Below are 14,510 nucleotides of genomic sequence, written 5' to 3' on the forward strand. Positions count from 1 at the left end.
TTAAAAAATAATCACACAATGACACTTCAGTACAAGCTATATTTTTTTACATTTAAACTATGGCTAACATGACCCTCTAAAAGCAACAGAACATGTCGCAGCTTAAATTCACACTAACCTATCAACTTTTAAATACTGAGAGAGAAGAAAGGATACAGAAACAAAACTATCAATAGTTTCAATTTCTGAGATGAAACCTCTACCTGTTGAAATTTAGAGGCTGAAAACTGGTAAAGGATGGAAGTTGAAACTGAAAACATTTAGACAAGAAACAAAACAGCAGTTTGTAACAAATCATTGGAGCAATGTAATAAATCACTGGGGCAATGTAACAAAGAGAGCAGATGTTTTTCCTGAAAAAAAAAAGTAATTTACATATTAAACAGTACTTCAAACAGGTCTTACAGACTTTAGCTACCTAGCAAGAATAACATTTAGTAGCAATTATGAAAAGGAAAGCTTTCTTATGCCTGATACAATGCCAACTCATGCAAAGAAATAAAGATAACTAAAGATAAAATTTTCATATTAAATCACATCAATCTAGAATTCAGAGACTGTCTTTTATGCCTAGGATTCAAGTATGTACATTGACCTTTTTGTTTTCCCAGTCCCACAAGCTACCCTACCACTCAAGCAAGATACACAGAGAATGATGACTCTGAAATTGCCACTTACTGAACATATTTTCTCCCTGAAACACATTCAATTATCACAGCCTGTTCTGGTGGGGGAAAAAGCCCTACAGATATTGCTTTTATTGAACTATATTATTTTACCATTCCAGGACAAACTAAACAAGGGCAGGATGAAGTTCTGATCTTCAGTTCAAAAGGATAACAGAAATGTTAACCAGGATAAAAGTAAGGTATTTGGTCTCCACTGGTTTTGTTATTGATGATCATATATGTGACCCTGAAAGAACATGTCTAAAGGATTCAATCCTGCAGTGTATTGCAATGTTCTGAGTTAGGATGTAGTAAGTTGACTTAGTTAAAAGCAAAACACAGGTACTGATAAGAGCATTCAAGTCGTAGATAACCATAAAGCCTATGTGTTTTGCTTGTGTGTGAGGCTAAAAACCTAATCCTGTGAAGGGATATGCAATCTCAATACACCACACACCTTGATCATTGTAGCAATTGAATCATAATAGAGCCCTAGTGAACTTTAAAAAGAGAATCTTAGTCTTTTGCCAACTATTCCAGAGCAAGTATTTCAGAAAAAAATTCACATGAAAGATCCATTTCTGAGCCTCCTAAGTCTTGACAAAAGACAATTTGCACTTCAATTTATCCTTATTCCACAGCTTTCAGTATGAATAAAATCTTTTTATCTGATTCTTAAAGATAATCTGTTGGCCAGTCCTTAAGAGCTGACATGCAGCACAGCAAATCTCTGCTGGCAGTAGCTGTCTAGGATAAAGATTAACAGTGCAAAACAAGCGTTAAAAGTGAAATGAATAGTGACAAACCCAGAAAAACATGCTGCTATTACAGAACATGTTATTTCCTAGTTGTATTATTCATGGAACTAAAAGGTTCTAGTGATAGTCCAAGACTCTACTATGTGGTAAAAGACTTTTCCCTTACTTTCCACACCCTAATAAGATGATGTAGGAACACTTTCAAATAAACCAAAACAACCTGAAGCAATCATCCTTCTGACACACTTCATTTGGAACAACTCCAACGATCCATCTAACAATACAACTGTAGTTATTACAGCTAAAAATTATTTTCAACATGCTGCTCATAACATTGCTACTAATTATACAGCAAGTAAAGCAGCTACAAACTTAAACATTAAATCAGAAATAAAAATGGTGGATTTGAAAGTATTCTGTATAACTAAACCAAGGAGTAAATGTATAAAGAGTGCAATATAGAAAAAGCACCAAACTGAAATTTTGCCTAAACCTGATACAAATATCCCAGTATTGGTACCCAATACAATCTTACCATGTTTCTGCTCAAGAACAACCCAAACAATTGAACATTCAAACAGAACAATGAACACATCCACTGTGTGCAGTATAGTTTCAATTTTGTTTTTAAATAGTCATAATGTTAAAGAAATGTTTTGTCAGGGAGTACCAACAAAAGATTCATAACATTAGCTGCCACTTTAGCACTATGTGTTTTTCCTTCTGTCCCATGCACATCTTCACAGCCTAAAGCATTTGCTCTGCAGCCCATTTCCTTCTTATCCCATACTGCAGTAGGAACCAAGAATCCCATTGCTTCAAACTAGCATACAATACAAATGGTTTTAAAAGCTCTTCACAGCTATGTGATGTACAGCAGTCATCAGATGATTTGACAATGCACCCTGTGAACTGCACAGAACCACTGGTCTGGATCCCAAAATATTAAAGCCTCCCACCATATTTCTTTATTAATAACACAAACACATTTTTATGCTTTAACATGGTCACATCTTTTTTAAGAATGTCTCAGACTGGTTCATGCTAAAATACTCATTAAATTACCTGCTGCACGTATCTGTCAGTGGTTTTCCACATGTAATAATACTCAATGATGCTAGTCAGTGACTTCCAAGGGAGCTGAAAAACATTTATTACAAATTAAAGTGGTTCCAAGAAAATGCTATGTTCACATCTTATAAAACACATGTTAAAATCAAGTATAGTCGAGACACAAATACTAACACCTGAATATATTAAATAACTACATTAAAATCCATATGCAAATGTATTATTATTAATACACAACCTTTCCTTATATTTAACAAGTGTGCAGAATTACAATATCACATATGCAAATATTAATGTAATTTATTCTGTTTAAGCCAACGATCAAACCTAATGCAGATTTCCATCAGGAAACACAGAAAGCAATATCTCTATTATAAAGTGTGTCGGACAGAGAACAACATTAGGACTAAATGAAATCATCTTGACAAGACTGTGCTTGAGTCTCATGATAATTTTACTCTTAAAAAAATACAAAGGATACAGTTTTTCATGTCCCATAACTCAGGCACTCAAAGAATACCACTAGTTTTGCATAAACCTCCACATACACTCAACCACTAACAAGAAACAAAGATGCAAAGGACAAATGCTACCTTGAGCAGAGTGATACTGACAACGAGCATTTCACAAAAATCTCTGTCCAAACTTGGTGCATTTGACAATGATGCTTATTTTGGGTGCAGATGTTCATTGGTAAAATAAAAATGTCTTAAGTTTGGAGGAGAAAATTAAGCATACACCAACAATTTTTAATTAACACCAGGTGATCTATTAACTCCATAAGGTCTTTCTGTAACTTAAATTAATACTTCTCGTACAAAATCCATGCAATCTTTCTTCATAACTTGGAAAAACATTACTGATTTGTGTGTGGTATTTTCTAGAGGTATGCATTAAGGATAAAATTCTCTGCTTTCTAGAAATGAGGATGTTTAGGAAGTCCCAGAAAACAGAGGGGTGGAAACTTCTTTTTCCAACCTTACTCACTCCACTGTGGGGCTTTCCACATGTCTTAAGGTGAAAGAAAAGTTTCCTTCACCTTTAATTAAACTCCTAAAATAACAGGAACACTTTATCAAACTGCCTCTCCCTGTGTGCAGGAGCTCATAGCTAGTTTTCCATGCTGCTTGCTTGCAGATCCTTCAAGGAACTGAGTCTGGTCCCACCTCTGCCTTTCAGGAAATGGTATTCATGTTCAGACTCAGCTGTGAGTTCTTTCTCAGGCAGTGTACCACAGTGTGTAAATCCCCAAACATTTGCATTTAATTCAAAAGTATCAGTGTAAGAAATGCATATGCTGATGTTCCAATAAATAGCAACACAATTCAATTTCCTAAAATGCTTTTACTTTCTCAGGTAAACTATGCTTTAAGAGAAATCTGCCCCCAAAAAGGCCAGTAACAAGAACATGTGTTTGGTGTGAGGTGACAGATGAACTGATTCTCAGTCTCTAGGTCCATATTCCTTCTCCCATCCAGATGAAACACTGTCAACCCAAGTACCTGCCATTGTCAATTAGTACATTTCAGCATGTCCATATTTATTTTCCATCCTGAACACCTATTAATGCATTCATGCTACAGATTATGTTTGCCATTTTTTTAGAAAATACTTTATTCTGTTTTAACTGTGATTGTAACAGCATTATGCTCACTCATTGTAGGCATCTACAATTAAAGATAATTAAGGTACTTGGACTAAATAACTGCAATTCTTTTACACTTTGATTCAAAACTTGGAAAACCTGTTTGACAGACCAAGTATGGGTAACCTGTATTCCGTTTACCTACACACTTAAAATGACAGAAAACTGTAGAGGCACTTGAGCTTTCCAGAGGTTGCTCTGAACTGCCAGTGAATCTGTGAACAGCCACAGAATAATGTATGCTCATTGCCAAATTCTATTATTGAAAGAAGTAAGTATTCCCATGTGCAGGACGTTTCTGCAGCAGAAAATTAGCAAAAGGTATCAACTCTACAAAAACAGAGAGGGGGAAATTCAAGTTTCTTTTGTTTTTTCAGGGTAAAAATGGGCCATTCAAATCAGAGCAGCAAGAAAAATTTAGGATTATAAAGTATCCTAAAACGAACATGGTAATTTTAATGCATGTTTCCACAATTTTCTGAAGCTGGAAAACCTTTGCTCCTGCTTTCTATAAGTAGTTCCAAGTCTTGATTCCCAACCAAGGCCATTCCTGCCATATCTAAAATGTAATAGCCATAAATTTGTGAAAACTGTTGATAATTAAAAACTAAGAATTAACAAGCATAACAACTGTGTCTTACTGTCAGTAAAACAGTTATATATTTGGAGAACATGAAATATTCATTCTTCTTCCATTCTACTACTCTGTGAAGTAATTCAGGTACATCAAGTAAATTCAATTAGCTTATAAAGTTGAGGTTGATTAGGATTCACACATTCTTAAAGACTGCAGAACATAAACAAATGAGCTCCTCTAAGAATTGATGAGTCAACAGCTGATGAAAATGATTATTCAAAGGCTACTCTGGTAATTTGATTACAAATGAGCTTCTCCTGTCTATTAAAAAAGGTAAACTCCTTTAGCCAATTTAATTTATAATAATTATCTTGCTTACTAATATTTAGTGCTTATAACTTAATGCTTGAGCTGCACATTGAACATCAACTAGTGCCAGTTCTTACTAATTGCTAGAAAAGTAAATGAACCTGCCCTTTAAAGAACTACTACATAAGAGCTGCAATTGCAGCTGCATGCCTTGAAAATCTGGGCCAAATCAGAAAAGGCAGCTCCTCTGGGATATGATGACTCAGGCAGGTACCTCATAACCCTTCTGCTTCAGTAGACTGCCACCAACCACTCTCTGCCATGCAACGTGACAGTCCTGCCTGTCCTGTGGCATCACTGTGTGACTGCTTAGGTTTGAGTTTAATCTCAGGCACTGCAGACTTTGATTTTATCGTTAGATCCTTTGTGGAGACTCAAACAAGTTCACACAAACACTACCACTGCCTTATTTACTTTGTCCTTGTTCTTACTACACATGGAAGAGTACTTACACTTATCAATTACTAGCCTTTGAAGACAAGGATAATAGATAAATGTATTATCATGGAAAATCACACTTAGGTGCTACATCTTTATACATACCTCACATTGCAGAAGCTTTTTATGTATCTGTAATCTAAACCTTGAAGGACTATTTTCTATGATTACTTAAAACCAAATGTTTGTTTTCAAATCCCTGTACTTTTAGAATGCTCCATAGTGAGAACACATAGATATTATTCTAGGGAAATTAAGATATCCCAAGATTACACAATGATCAAAGTACATAAGAGTTTAATCAAGACCAGTACCATAATAATTGATATATAAAACAGGTGTTCTTCTAATGATGTTTTTAAAATGATATGCCACTTTTCCAAAGATTAAAAAAAAGTGACAGAGGATAGACAATATCCCTGTCTAAAAAAAAAGAAGATTATACTTAATTAGTGTCCCACATCCATTTCTACTGCACTCTGACTCATTGTTAACATGCCCTCAGTAGGCTATGCAACCCTATCTCTAGATCTGTACATGTCTCTTGCTTTGGGAGGAGGGCATAGGAAAATATCTGTATTTTGGGAAGGAAGACTCATTTAAAGAGTAAGGGTATCAGGAATGAATATACCTGAGATAAAGTCTGAACATTTCAAAAAGCTTCTAGTGGAATCACTCAAATATTTAGCATCTGATCATTACAAATGTAGAAGCAATTCCTGTGATGCATTACTCCACTGTATCACTTTAATGCGTGCATATCAACAGAATTGCATATGTAACACAGAAATTATACAGAAAATGAAAATACCATGTAAATACCAGAGACAAGCCCTAGGTGTACTTAGTCACAAATTGTGTTAGGACTCAACTTGCAGACAGCCAATAAAATATGTATTATATGCTTAAAGCATTTTGTAAAGCCAAATATTGTATCTTAGGAACCATTTAGTTGCAAGACATTGCTACTGAACTATTGTACAATTACAGCTGAGAGCCATTTATCTGCATGAGAAATAATAAGGAACTATAGTTTATGTGAAGATTTCAGTTCTAAAACTGAAAAGTATTTTGAAAAGCCAAATATTGTATCTTAGGAACCACTTAGTTACAAGACTTTGCTACAGAACTATTGTACAATTATAGCTGAGAGCCATTTATCTATATGAGAAGTAATAAGAAACTGTAGTTTATGTGAAGATTTCAGTTCTAAAACTCTATAAAGTATTATTTTCCAATCATATTTTCCTGAACTGAACAAAGATATTTCATCCATGATGCTACTTTCAACCTTATGTCATGAATGCAGTGAACATCTTCTCCCTTGGGAACCTCAGAATTAAGCACACTGATATAATACACCAATTAAAATGTCAGTTCTTCAGAAAAACAATAGCCTTCCCTTCCCACCTTTGTTCAATTATCTGTTTCATTTCAGAACTGTGAAAGTGAAGGAAAGACAGATTATAAGCTCAGTGCCAAGTGTCCTCCCACTGTCCCACAGTCTATCTTGGAAGGACTTCTACATTTACCATACAGTACCATTTTCCCCTCACGAAGATTATTAACAAGCTCCTGCAAATAAAAAAAAATCTGAGCTCTCAGAGTCAAGTAGAATGAGATTAATGTGAAAATGCTCCAGTCAACTTCAGTCTTACATAACTGAATTCCTTTGGTTCAAATCCTAACCTTTCCATGAAGACCAACTTGAACTGGGTACAACAGAGGAAATCTTTTTCCTTGAAAGAAAAATGGTCGCCATGAAATGTGCAAAATATTGCGACAAATTACTAGCAATTCCAGTAATCAGTGTTATAATCCATGTCATTTCATTACTCTGCATTAGAATTAGCAAGTTAAAGCTTTATTGCCCTATAGTCTGACACTTCAGTACTAAACCCAGTGTAGTTAGAACATAATGGAAAATATTTCCTTTACTTTTCAGAACTGCCAAAACACCCAATATGTCAAAATAAGTCCCTATAGTGCATTTTAAAAGCTATCTGACTATAAATTTCTCTCTGCTAACCATAGAAGGAAATCCCAGCTTCACAAAAACACTCAGGGGAGTCAGCCATGTAGCTGCTAATGAATTTCACTGGAAATTGTAGAAATGTTCTACAAAGTTCCTGGAACTTTTCCATGCGCCTGTAAAATCCTTGTAAAAATCCTTATCGAAACACCCCAGCATGAGACATCGTACCTGGTATAAAACAGATTGTTCTCTGTCACCATCTTGAATGACATCAAACAAGAAAGCAGAGACTTTCAATCAGATAAAATGTATATATATATATGTTAATTACATATAGCAGCTTTACAGACTTCTCCTTTAACTAAACCTTCCAAACCTACAGAAAGCAGTTATGCTCACTCTGTGAAAACACAGCTACAGAAAAGTGTACTATTTTCATACTTACAAAGTCTTGTCGAATGTCATTGAAGTCCTTGCCATACTTTTCGAGTGCCTCTTCAAATAAACTAGCTTCTGATGTTGACCACTCTTCCATTTCATCTCTACACAAGACAGGCCCTCCTAGTGGCACTAGAACACTGATGGCACTGCTCAAATCATAGTTGTGTTTATGCAGTGTATCCATTGCATGAAACTAGCAAGGACAAGGAGAGATTAAAGACATGTTTAACTAAGACAGTCATCCATTTCACTTATTACAAATTCAATGTATTATTTTCTATAAGCCAAGCAAGTAGCCTTAACTAATGCTAAATTTAGAATCTATCTTGATATCATAGTTTTCTGTTCTGGAATATAAGGAAAATAAATTGCTTATTACTTAATTTGGAAAGGAAATGTCTTGATAAAGTCTTTACCAAAAATGACATTAGTTTATTAGTTCCTGCAAATTACTAGCAAACATTTCTAGAGAATCTTTAGGTGGTAGAAATTGGTTTCAAGTAACCCAATAAAGACAGTGGCATATATTGACTGAAGGCCCATTTTCAATTAACAGAAGCTCTAAATAGTAGCTAAACAGTTGCTCAGACATCTATGAGCTCAATATTCTCGTTGCTGGTGAAGGAAGACATTTACTGTTTTCCCTGTCATCATACTGAAAAAGAAGCAGGATTTTTGTCCCTTGCTAAACCATCAGAAGAGACAGATAAATAAGGTTTCTTTGGTTGATTCACTTTCTGAAGAACAAAAAAATAAAAGAATAAAACAGAAAAAAAAATTAAAACATTCTTCACATTACAGGTAACACTGAAGCTCACATTGCTAAGCCACAAAGGGGAGTATGAAAAGTAAACAAATCCACCCACTAGGAAAATAAGCAAAATACAAGAAGCCTTTCTGACTCAGTGTCCCAAAAGACCCCATCACCACAAACATAAGTTGTTGTGCTGAAGGAGGTATTAGAGTTATAAAGTGCAATAATGTATGTGACTGTGTACCATCCTTCCCATTTGTCCCACCACAGTGCTGAGCTGTAACTGTAGCATGTAAAGTCTCACACAGCCCAAAACTCATCTTACAAGAAAACCTTTCAAGGAAGGAACATTTCTGCATTATGTGTCAGTATAGCAATTCCAGAGCAATACCAGTTGAGCTTCTGCATACAAATGTAGCGCAAATAATGGATTCTCCCTATTTTTCACCATCTCCTATGAGTAACTATTGTCTTTCTCCAGTGTTCACTGTAAGTCTTTAAGTGCTATCAAGCACAAGATTCTGGAACTGTTTTGTCTGCAATAAGCAATGTCACTAATATTGGCCAATTTTAGTTATGGTTCAATCAAATTCACCAGTCTGGAGAAAAGCCATTGTTAACATGAAATATTCTAATACGGAAATATGTAACATAATGTCTAAAATCCATAATCTTCAGATTAGAGAATGTACTTTGAAATCATTGGTTTATTGCTTATCCTTCAGGCAATGAGTAAACCAGGTCTAAAGACAGAACTCTTACACTAGATGTGTTATCAATGTTTAAATCTGTGTTTAAATTACAGCCCTTATGGAAAAGCAGTACACACTGGGCATTTTCCCAGCAACTGCTAAATCCATATCTATTCACTGATATCAACTTTCTTAAAAATGACAACAGAAGAGAATAAATCAGAATTTAGCTCTCAGTTTATGTTCATTTTTTCATCTGTAATAAACATCTGATTCCATAAAGCTTTTTTTGACATTACTAAAAATTCACAATGAATTCTGTGGATAAATGTTGTCTTCACTGAGCTGTTCTGTGACAGAGGACCACTAACAAGTTCCCTGATAATAACTCCTTGCCTTCTGCAGGTTTGCCAGCCTTCACCTGCAATCAAATTCCCACACTGCAGTGGGTAAACTGTGGTAGCAAAAGCAAGAGAAGCCTGAAGACATCACTGGAGGCCGAGAGAAAACGTCCTGGAGTATCTTGCTTTTATCTGCTTTACCCAAGGGTCAGAGGACAGCAAGAAACAACTAATGGGTACCTGATACCTATGGAGCAGGAGGCTGGGAGACCCGGCATTGCATCTCCCAAATAGGAGCCTGAAGGGCAGAGGAAGAACCACCCTTCCCTAAGAACTCTTGGCCAGAGCATACTGACCTGCACAAACAAGGCAACCTACCAGAGGATAAGTATTAGCTCCATAGATAGAGGGAACTTTAAGTCCAAATATAAGCAGGTGAAAAAGAAACTGCACCAAAAGCTAAGGAAGGGCTGCATGGAGCAGGGAAAAAATGGCATGACATAGCATGCTGCAAACAAACCTCAACACACAGCGCCCAAACCAGCTGCAATTTCAGTAGTCAATTAAATCAACTAGACTGAACTGTCTCCAGCAAAGCACTCAAACTAGAAACAGAGTATGGACTCTATAATTCAAAAATATTTTAAGCATGTTTACCTTAGGAGCCACCTATATGGAAGTCTAATACAAAAATCATTAGACAGACATCATTCAAAATGCAATGGAAAAAACTGTTCATACTTTTCATTTTGAAGAGATGTCTAAAACCACATTTAGGTCCTTACAGTAAAGAATCATGGGCTTTTCTGGATAAGCCCACCACAATGAACAAGTGATTCCATCAACCTGCTTTGCTTTAAGTGGCTCTTGTTGTCAGTATATGCACTATGTAATGTTTAGCAATCTGAAACAGAAAGTCTTCCCAGACTCTTTCACTTCTTAGAGATCAATTTTCATTATAATATAAAACACTGCCTCTGAGAAGGCCAGAAATGCAAGCTGCAGTTGGTAGTTTGTCTCACAAGTCTTTATCACTAAGCCAAGCACATTTGCCTCATCTAAGAACGAAGATGCACATTGTTTCATGTTTTCAGGAGGGTTTTCTGAAAGCTCTGGTAGTTTCCAGCCTTGTCTCATTACCTTCCCCATGTTTCAAAATAAGGAAACCTGAATGTAACCTCTCACTTGCTGTTGAGCTGCAAGACCTCCCTAATGTGTACCTCCACCCTGAATTTATTCATGTTTATAATCTACGCCTTTTTTCAATATCAGTCTGTTTACAGCTCTCTCTGATTGAACAACTAATTAGGAATACTAGAAAGCCACAGGTGTGGTATACAGAAATCCCATTAATAGCACTCCAGCTGCAAAGGTTATCTGCCCTTGCATTAACAATATAGATAGTATAACTTTCTTAGTGTTATGCACCTACATCCCTTCCAAAGCATAAATAACACTACAAGTTCTGCAAATGTCTGTACTAAACTTTAACTGTTGCTGAAAACACACTCCCAATTAACATGGGAATGTCTGAAAAAGTAACTGTTATAATGACAAATATGTCCTTTCTCAACTTAGAAGAAAGTACATTGCCAAAAAGCAGAAGAGCAAGGTTTTAAAAAGCTGAGGGGCTAGGAAAATGAGAAGAAGACAGACACAATAATTAAGCCTGGGATGGCTCCTCTGGTGTCTCATTATAAGATATGCCTTTCATTAAGTGTAATGGAACTAAATGGATCATTTGCAATGGAGAAACATTTATATGGCACTCAAACACTAAAAGTATCCCTTTATTAGCAGCATCGTACATGTACTTTCAAACAAGAAATTGCTGTAAGGATGAATCTATTCTATTAATCACCAAAGACAGTAAGAAGGATATGCAGTATGTGAAATTTATTAGAAATTCTTAATCCAACAAAATCTCAAGAAAATTAAAAAAGTTAAAGAACTATTCTGATGAAAGAAATAAAGCATTTAATGTGAACAGAATTGTGTTCGTAAAGTTCTCAGCAAGTGTGAAATAGAAAGCTCATTTTGAGTATTACCGAGAAAGTTACATTTTGCCACTGCTTTTACTATCATAGTTCAGACTGAATCAGTTTCCTCTTCAATAGCCTTTGAATACACTGCAAAAGGTAATAAATTAAATATATTTCTCATCATACTAATGAGATATTATTCTCACCATACTCATGAGATAAAATATTATCTGGAATATAAGAAGTGCCCTACTGAATCAGACCAGTCATCCATCTAGCCAAGCATTCTGTCTCTTACAGCAGGATCAAGGAATGTTACATTAAGAACATATGCAGGTAAGTCTAATCACAGTCTGAGGTCAATTTTCTTTTCATCAACTGTCATCCACAAACCTTGGGAATTAGGAAGTTTAGATGGCACATCTCTGCCTGTGGTCCATAATTTTTCTAACCCCTCTTTTTAACCTCCTGGTACACTACCTGTTCCCACAAAATTATGTGTAACTAAATTCCAGGAGTTCTCTACGCACTTTATCCAGTGCCTTAACAGTTCTGGGCCCCTCAGTTCAGGAAGGATATTGAGGTGCTGGAGCAGGTCCAGAGAAGAGCAACAAGGCTGGTGAAGGGACTCGAGCACAAGTGCCATGAGGAGAGGCTGAGGGAGCTGGGGGTGTTTAGCCTGGAGAAGAGGAGGCTCAGGGGAGACCTTATCTACAACTCCCTGAAAGGAGGTTGTAGTCGGGTGGGGGTTGGTCTCTTCTCCCAGGCAACCAGCAGCAGGACCAGAGGGCACAGACTCCAGCTCTGCAAGGGGAGGTTTTGGTTGGATATTAGGAAGAGATTTTTTACAGAGAGAGTAGTCAGGCATTGGAATGTGCTGCCCAGGGGGGTGGTGGATTCACCATCCCTGGAGGTTTTCAAGCCGAGACTGGATGTGGCACTTAGTGCCATGGTCTAGTGACCACGGTAGGGTTGGACTCGATGATCCTTGAGGTCTCTTCCAACCTGGTTGATTCTATGATTTCAAACTGATCTGTTAGTTTTATCCAGTGCCCTCTAGTTCGAATACTCCAGTATCTGAGGAATAGCTTCTACTAGTCTGGTGAGTCTGTACACAAATACTTAAAATACTAAACTTGATTGTATAAAACACTAATATTTTTTCTTCTCACATAGTTTTGCTGGCACAGTTTTATTACTGTGGCACATCTTGTCATCTTAGCTAATATGAATATACAGAGACAAACCTTTAGCCTGTAATCAATATGTTTTTAACTTTTTCTAAAAGATGCAGTGAATACTTTAACAAACTAAGGAAACATAGTAAGAATATGCTAATTATAATGTTCTTCAAAAATATGTTTACAAAGTCAGATTGCTTATCCTTTAGAAAACTTGATGACATACACATCTAGTAAGTAAAAAGTATTATCTATACTATTTTCCATCAGCTTTATTACAACATACTTTGAATCACACTGTTGCTCAATTACACTGAATGACTCCCTATACAATGTGCATTATCCATTCTGCTGTGCAAATTATCACAACTAAAGTCAAGTGATTTACAGTATGATTAGAAGGGCAGTACCAGTGAGCTTACAAGAAACACACAGGATTTTCTACCACACACGCACCCCTTGCATGCAGGTATTTTAAGGGCAACAGATGGAGGACGGGGACTCTGGAGTAATAGACAGTGTTGAATTCACAGATACAGAAGTTGTAGGGTTTTTAAGAAGCCACCTACCAGTGTGATGTCTCGGGAAGCAGCAGCTGCACTCATGTGTAAACTAGGTTGCCTCACAGAACTACTGCAGTCCAATGCTCGAGCAAATGTGCCAACCGCACTACAACAGAGAAACAGACAGTAAAAATACACAGAAAGATGTCATCTCTTTTTTATTGTCAGACTACGCCATATCTATAAATGTGTCCTTTTAAAACCAGAAGCCACATATTGTTGCTCTTAAGATTTCAGACCTTTGCTAACAAAGAACAACTCACTAAACATTGCAGCACTCTGACCTTCTTCCCCCAAAAGTAGCAGTGTACATGTAAGAACAACAGCACAGAAACAAAAGATACTCAGAGAATTCTAATGTAGCAACTTTTAAATTGACTGACATTTTATTAATTATGAAGTCAAAGATTCTACACAGTTTGGGGTTTACAAACATGATTATTTTTAACATTAAAAAGCCGTAATAGCGTTTAACAAACTACAATACAATTTAAAAAGGGGGCTCACCACATTCCCATGAGGAAATTAAAAGTATTTTATTCATTTCAGTAATGCATGTGTACTACTTCCATTAGTAAGCCAAAGAAAGCATATTAGTATAGTCTGAAGTACCTCCAAAATCCTATTTTTGGTCACAGGTTTTAAGTAATAATGAAATACATGTATCTCTCGGCCTACTTAATAAAAACATTCCAGCATTATTGAAAAGGACATGTTTTTCTTCACACCTTCACCTTTTTTCCACTTTAGTTGATGAACTGTACATGGCATTTATTATACTTACCAGAGAAATAAAAAGAAAGAGAGATGAAGAATTAGTGTGAATGTGACTGTTCTAGACTGTAAACATTTCTTGGAAATACATCTATATATCGTGGACAGTGAAGGGAAATATGCTTAAGAGAATCTGACTGGGCTGAGCATATCATACAGGAAATGAGCAAAGATGCAGTGACATGAAAGACTGTCAATTAACAGAAAAGAAGTTGCTCCAATACCTGGAGCTGTATGATGACTCTTGAGGTGCACTGTGTCACTATGACATTGGAAAAAAC

The 14,510-nt window shown here is 36.2% G+C and overlaps 1 protein-coding gene across 1 annotated transcript in view; it reads right to left on the reverse strand.

Moving 5' to 3' along the window:
• Positions 1–13,572, reverse strand: part of LOC103799518 (metastasis-associated protein MTA3-like) — a gene marked incomplete at both ends in the record, with an annotated part of 34,058 nt that extends 20,486 nt beyond the window's left edge. The window contains 3 exons of the mRNA XM_009071845.1: positions 2,492–2,566; positions 7,947–8,135; positions 13,462–13,572. Coding sequence (XP_009070093.1) covers positions 2,492–2,566; positions 7,947–8,135; positions 13,462–13,572 — 375 coding nt within the window. The remainder of the gene's footprint in view (positions 1–2,491; positions 2,567–7,946; positions 8,136–13,461) is intronic.
• Between the last annotated feature and the right edge of the window lie 938 nt (positions 13,573–14,510).

Source organism: Acanthisitta chloris, unplaced genomic scaffold (genome assembly GCF_000695815.1).
Source record: "Acanthisitta chloris isolate BGI_N310 unplaced genomic scaffold, ASM69581v1 scaffold19623, whole genome shotgun sequence".
Taxonomy (NCBI): Eukaryota; Metazoa; Chordata; class Aves; order Passeriformes; family Acanthisittidae; genus Acanthisitta; species Acanthisitta chloris.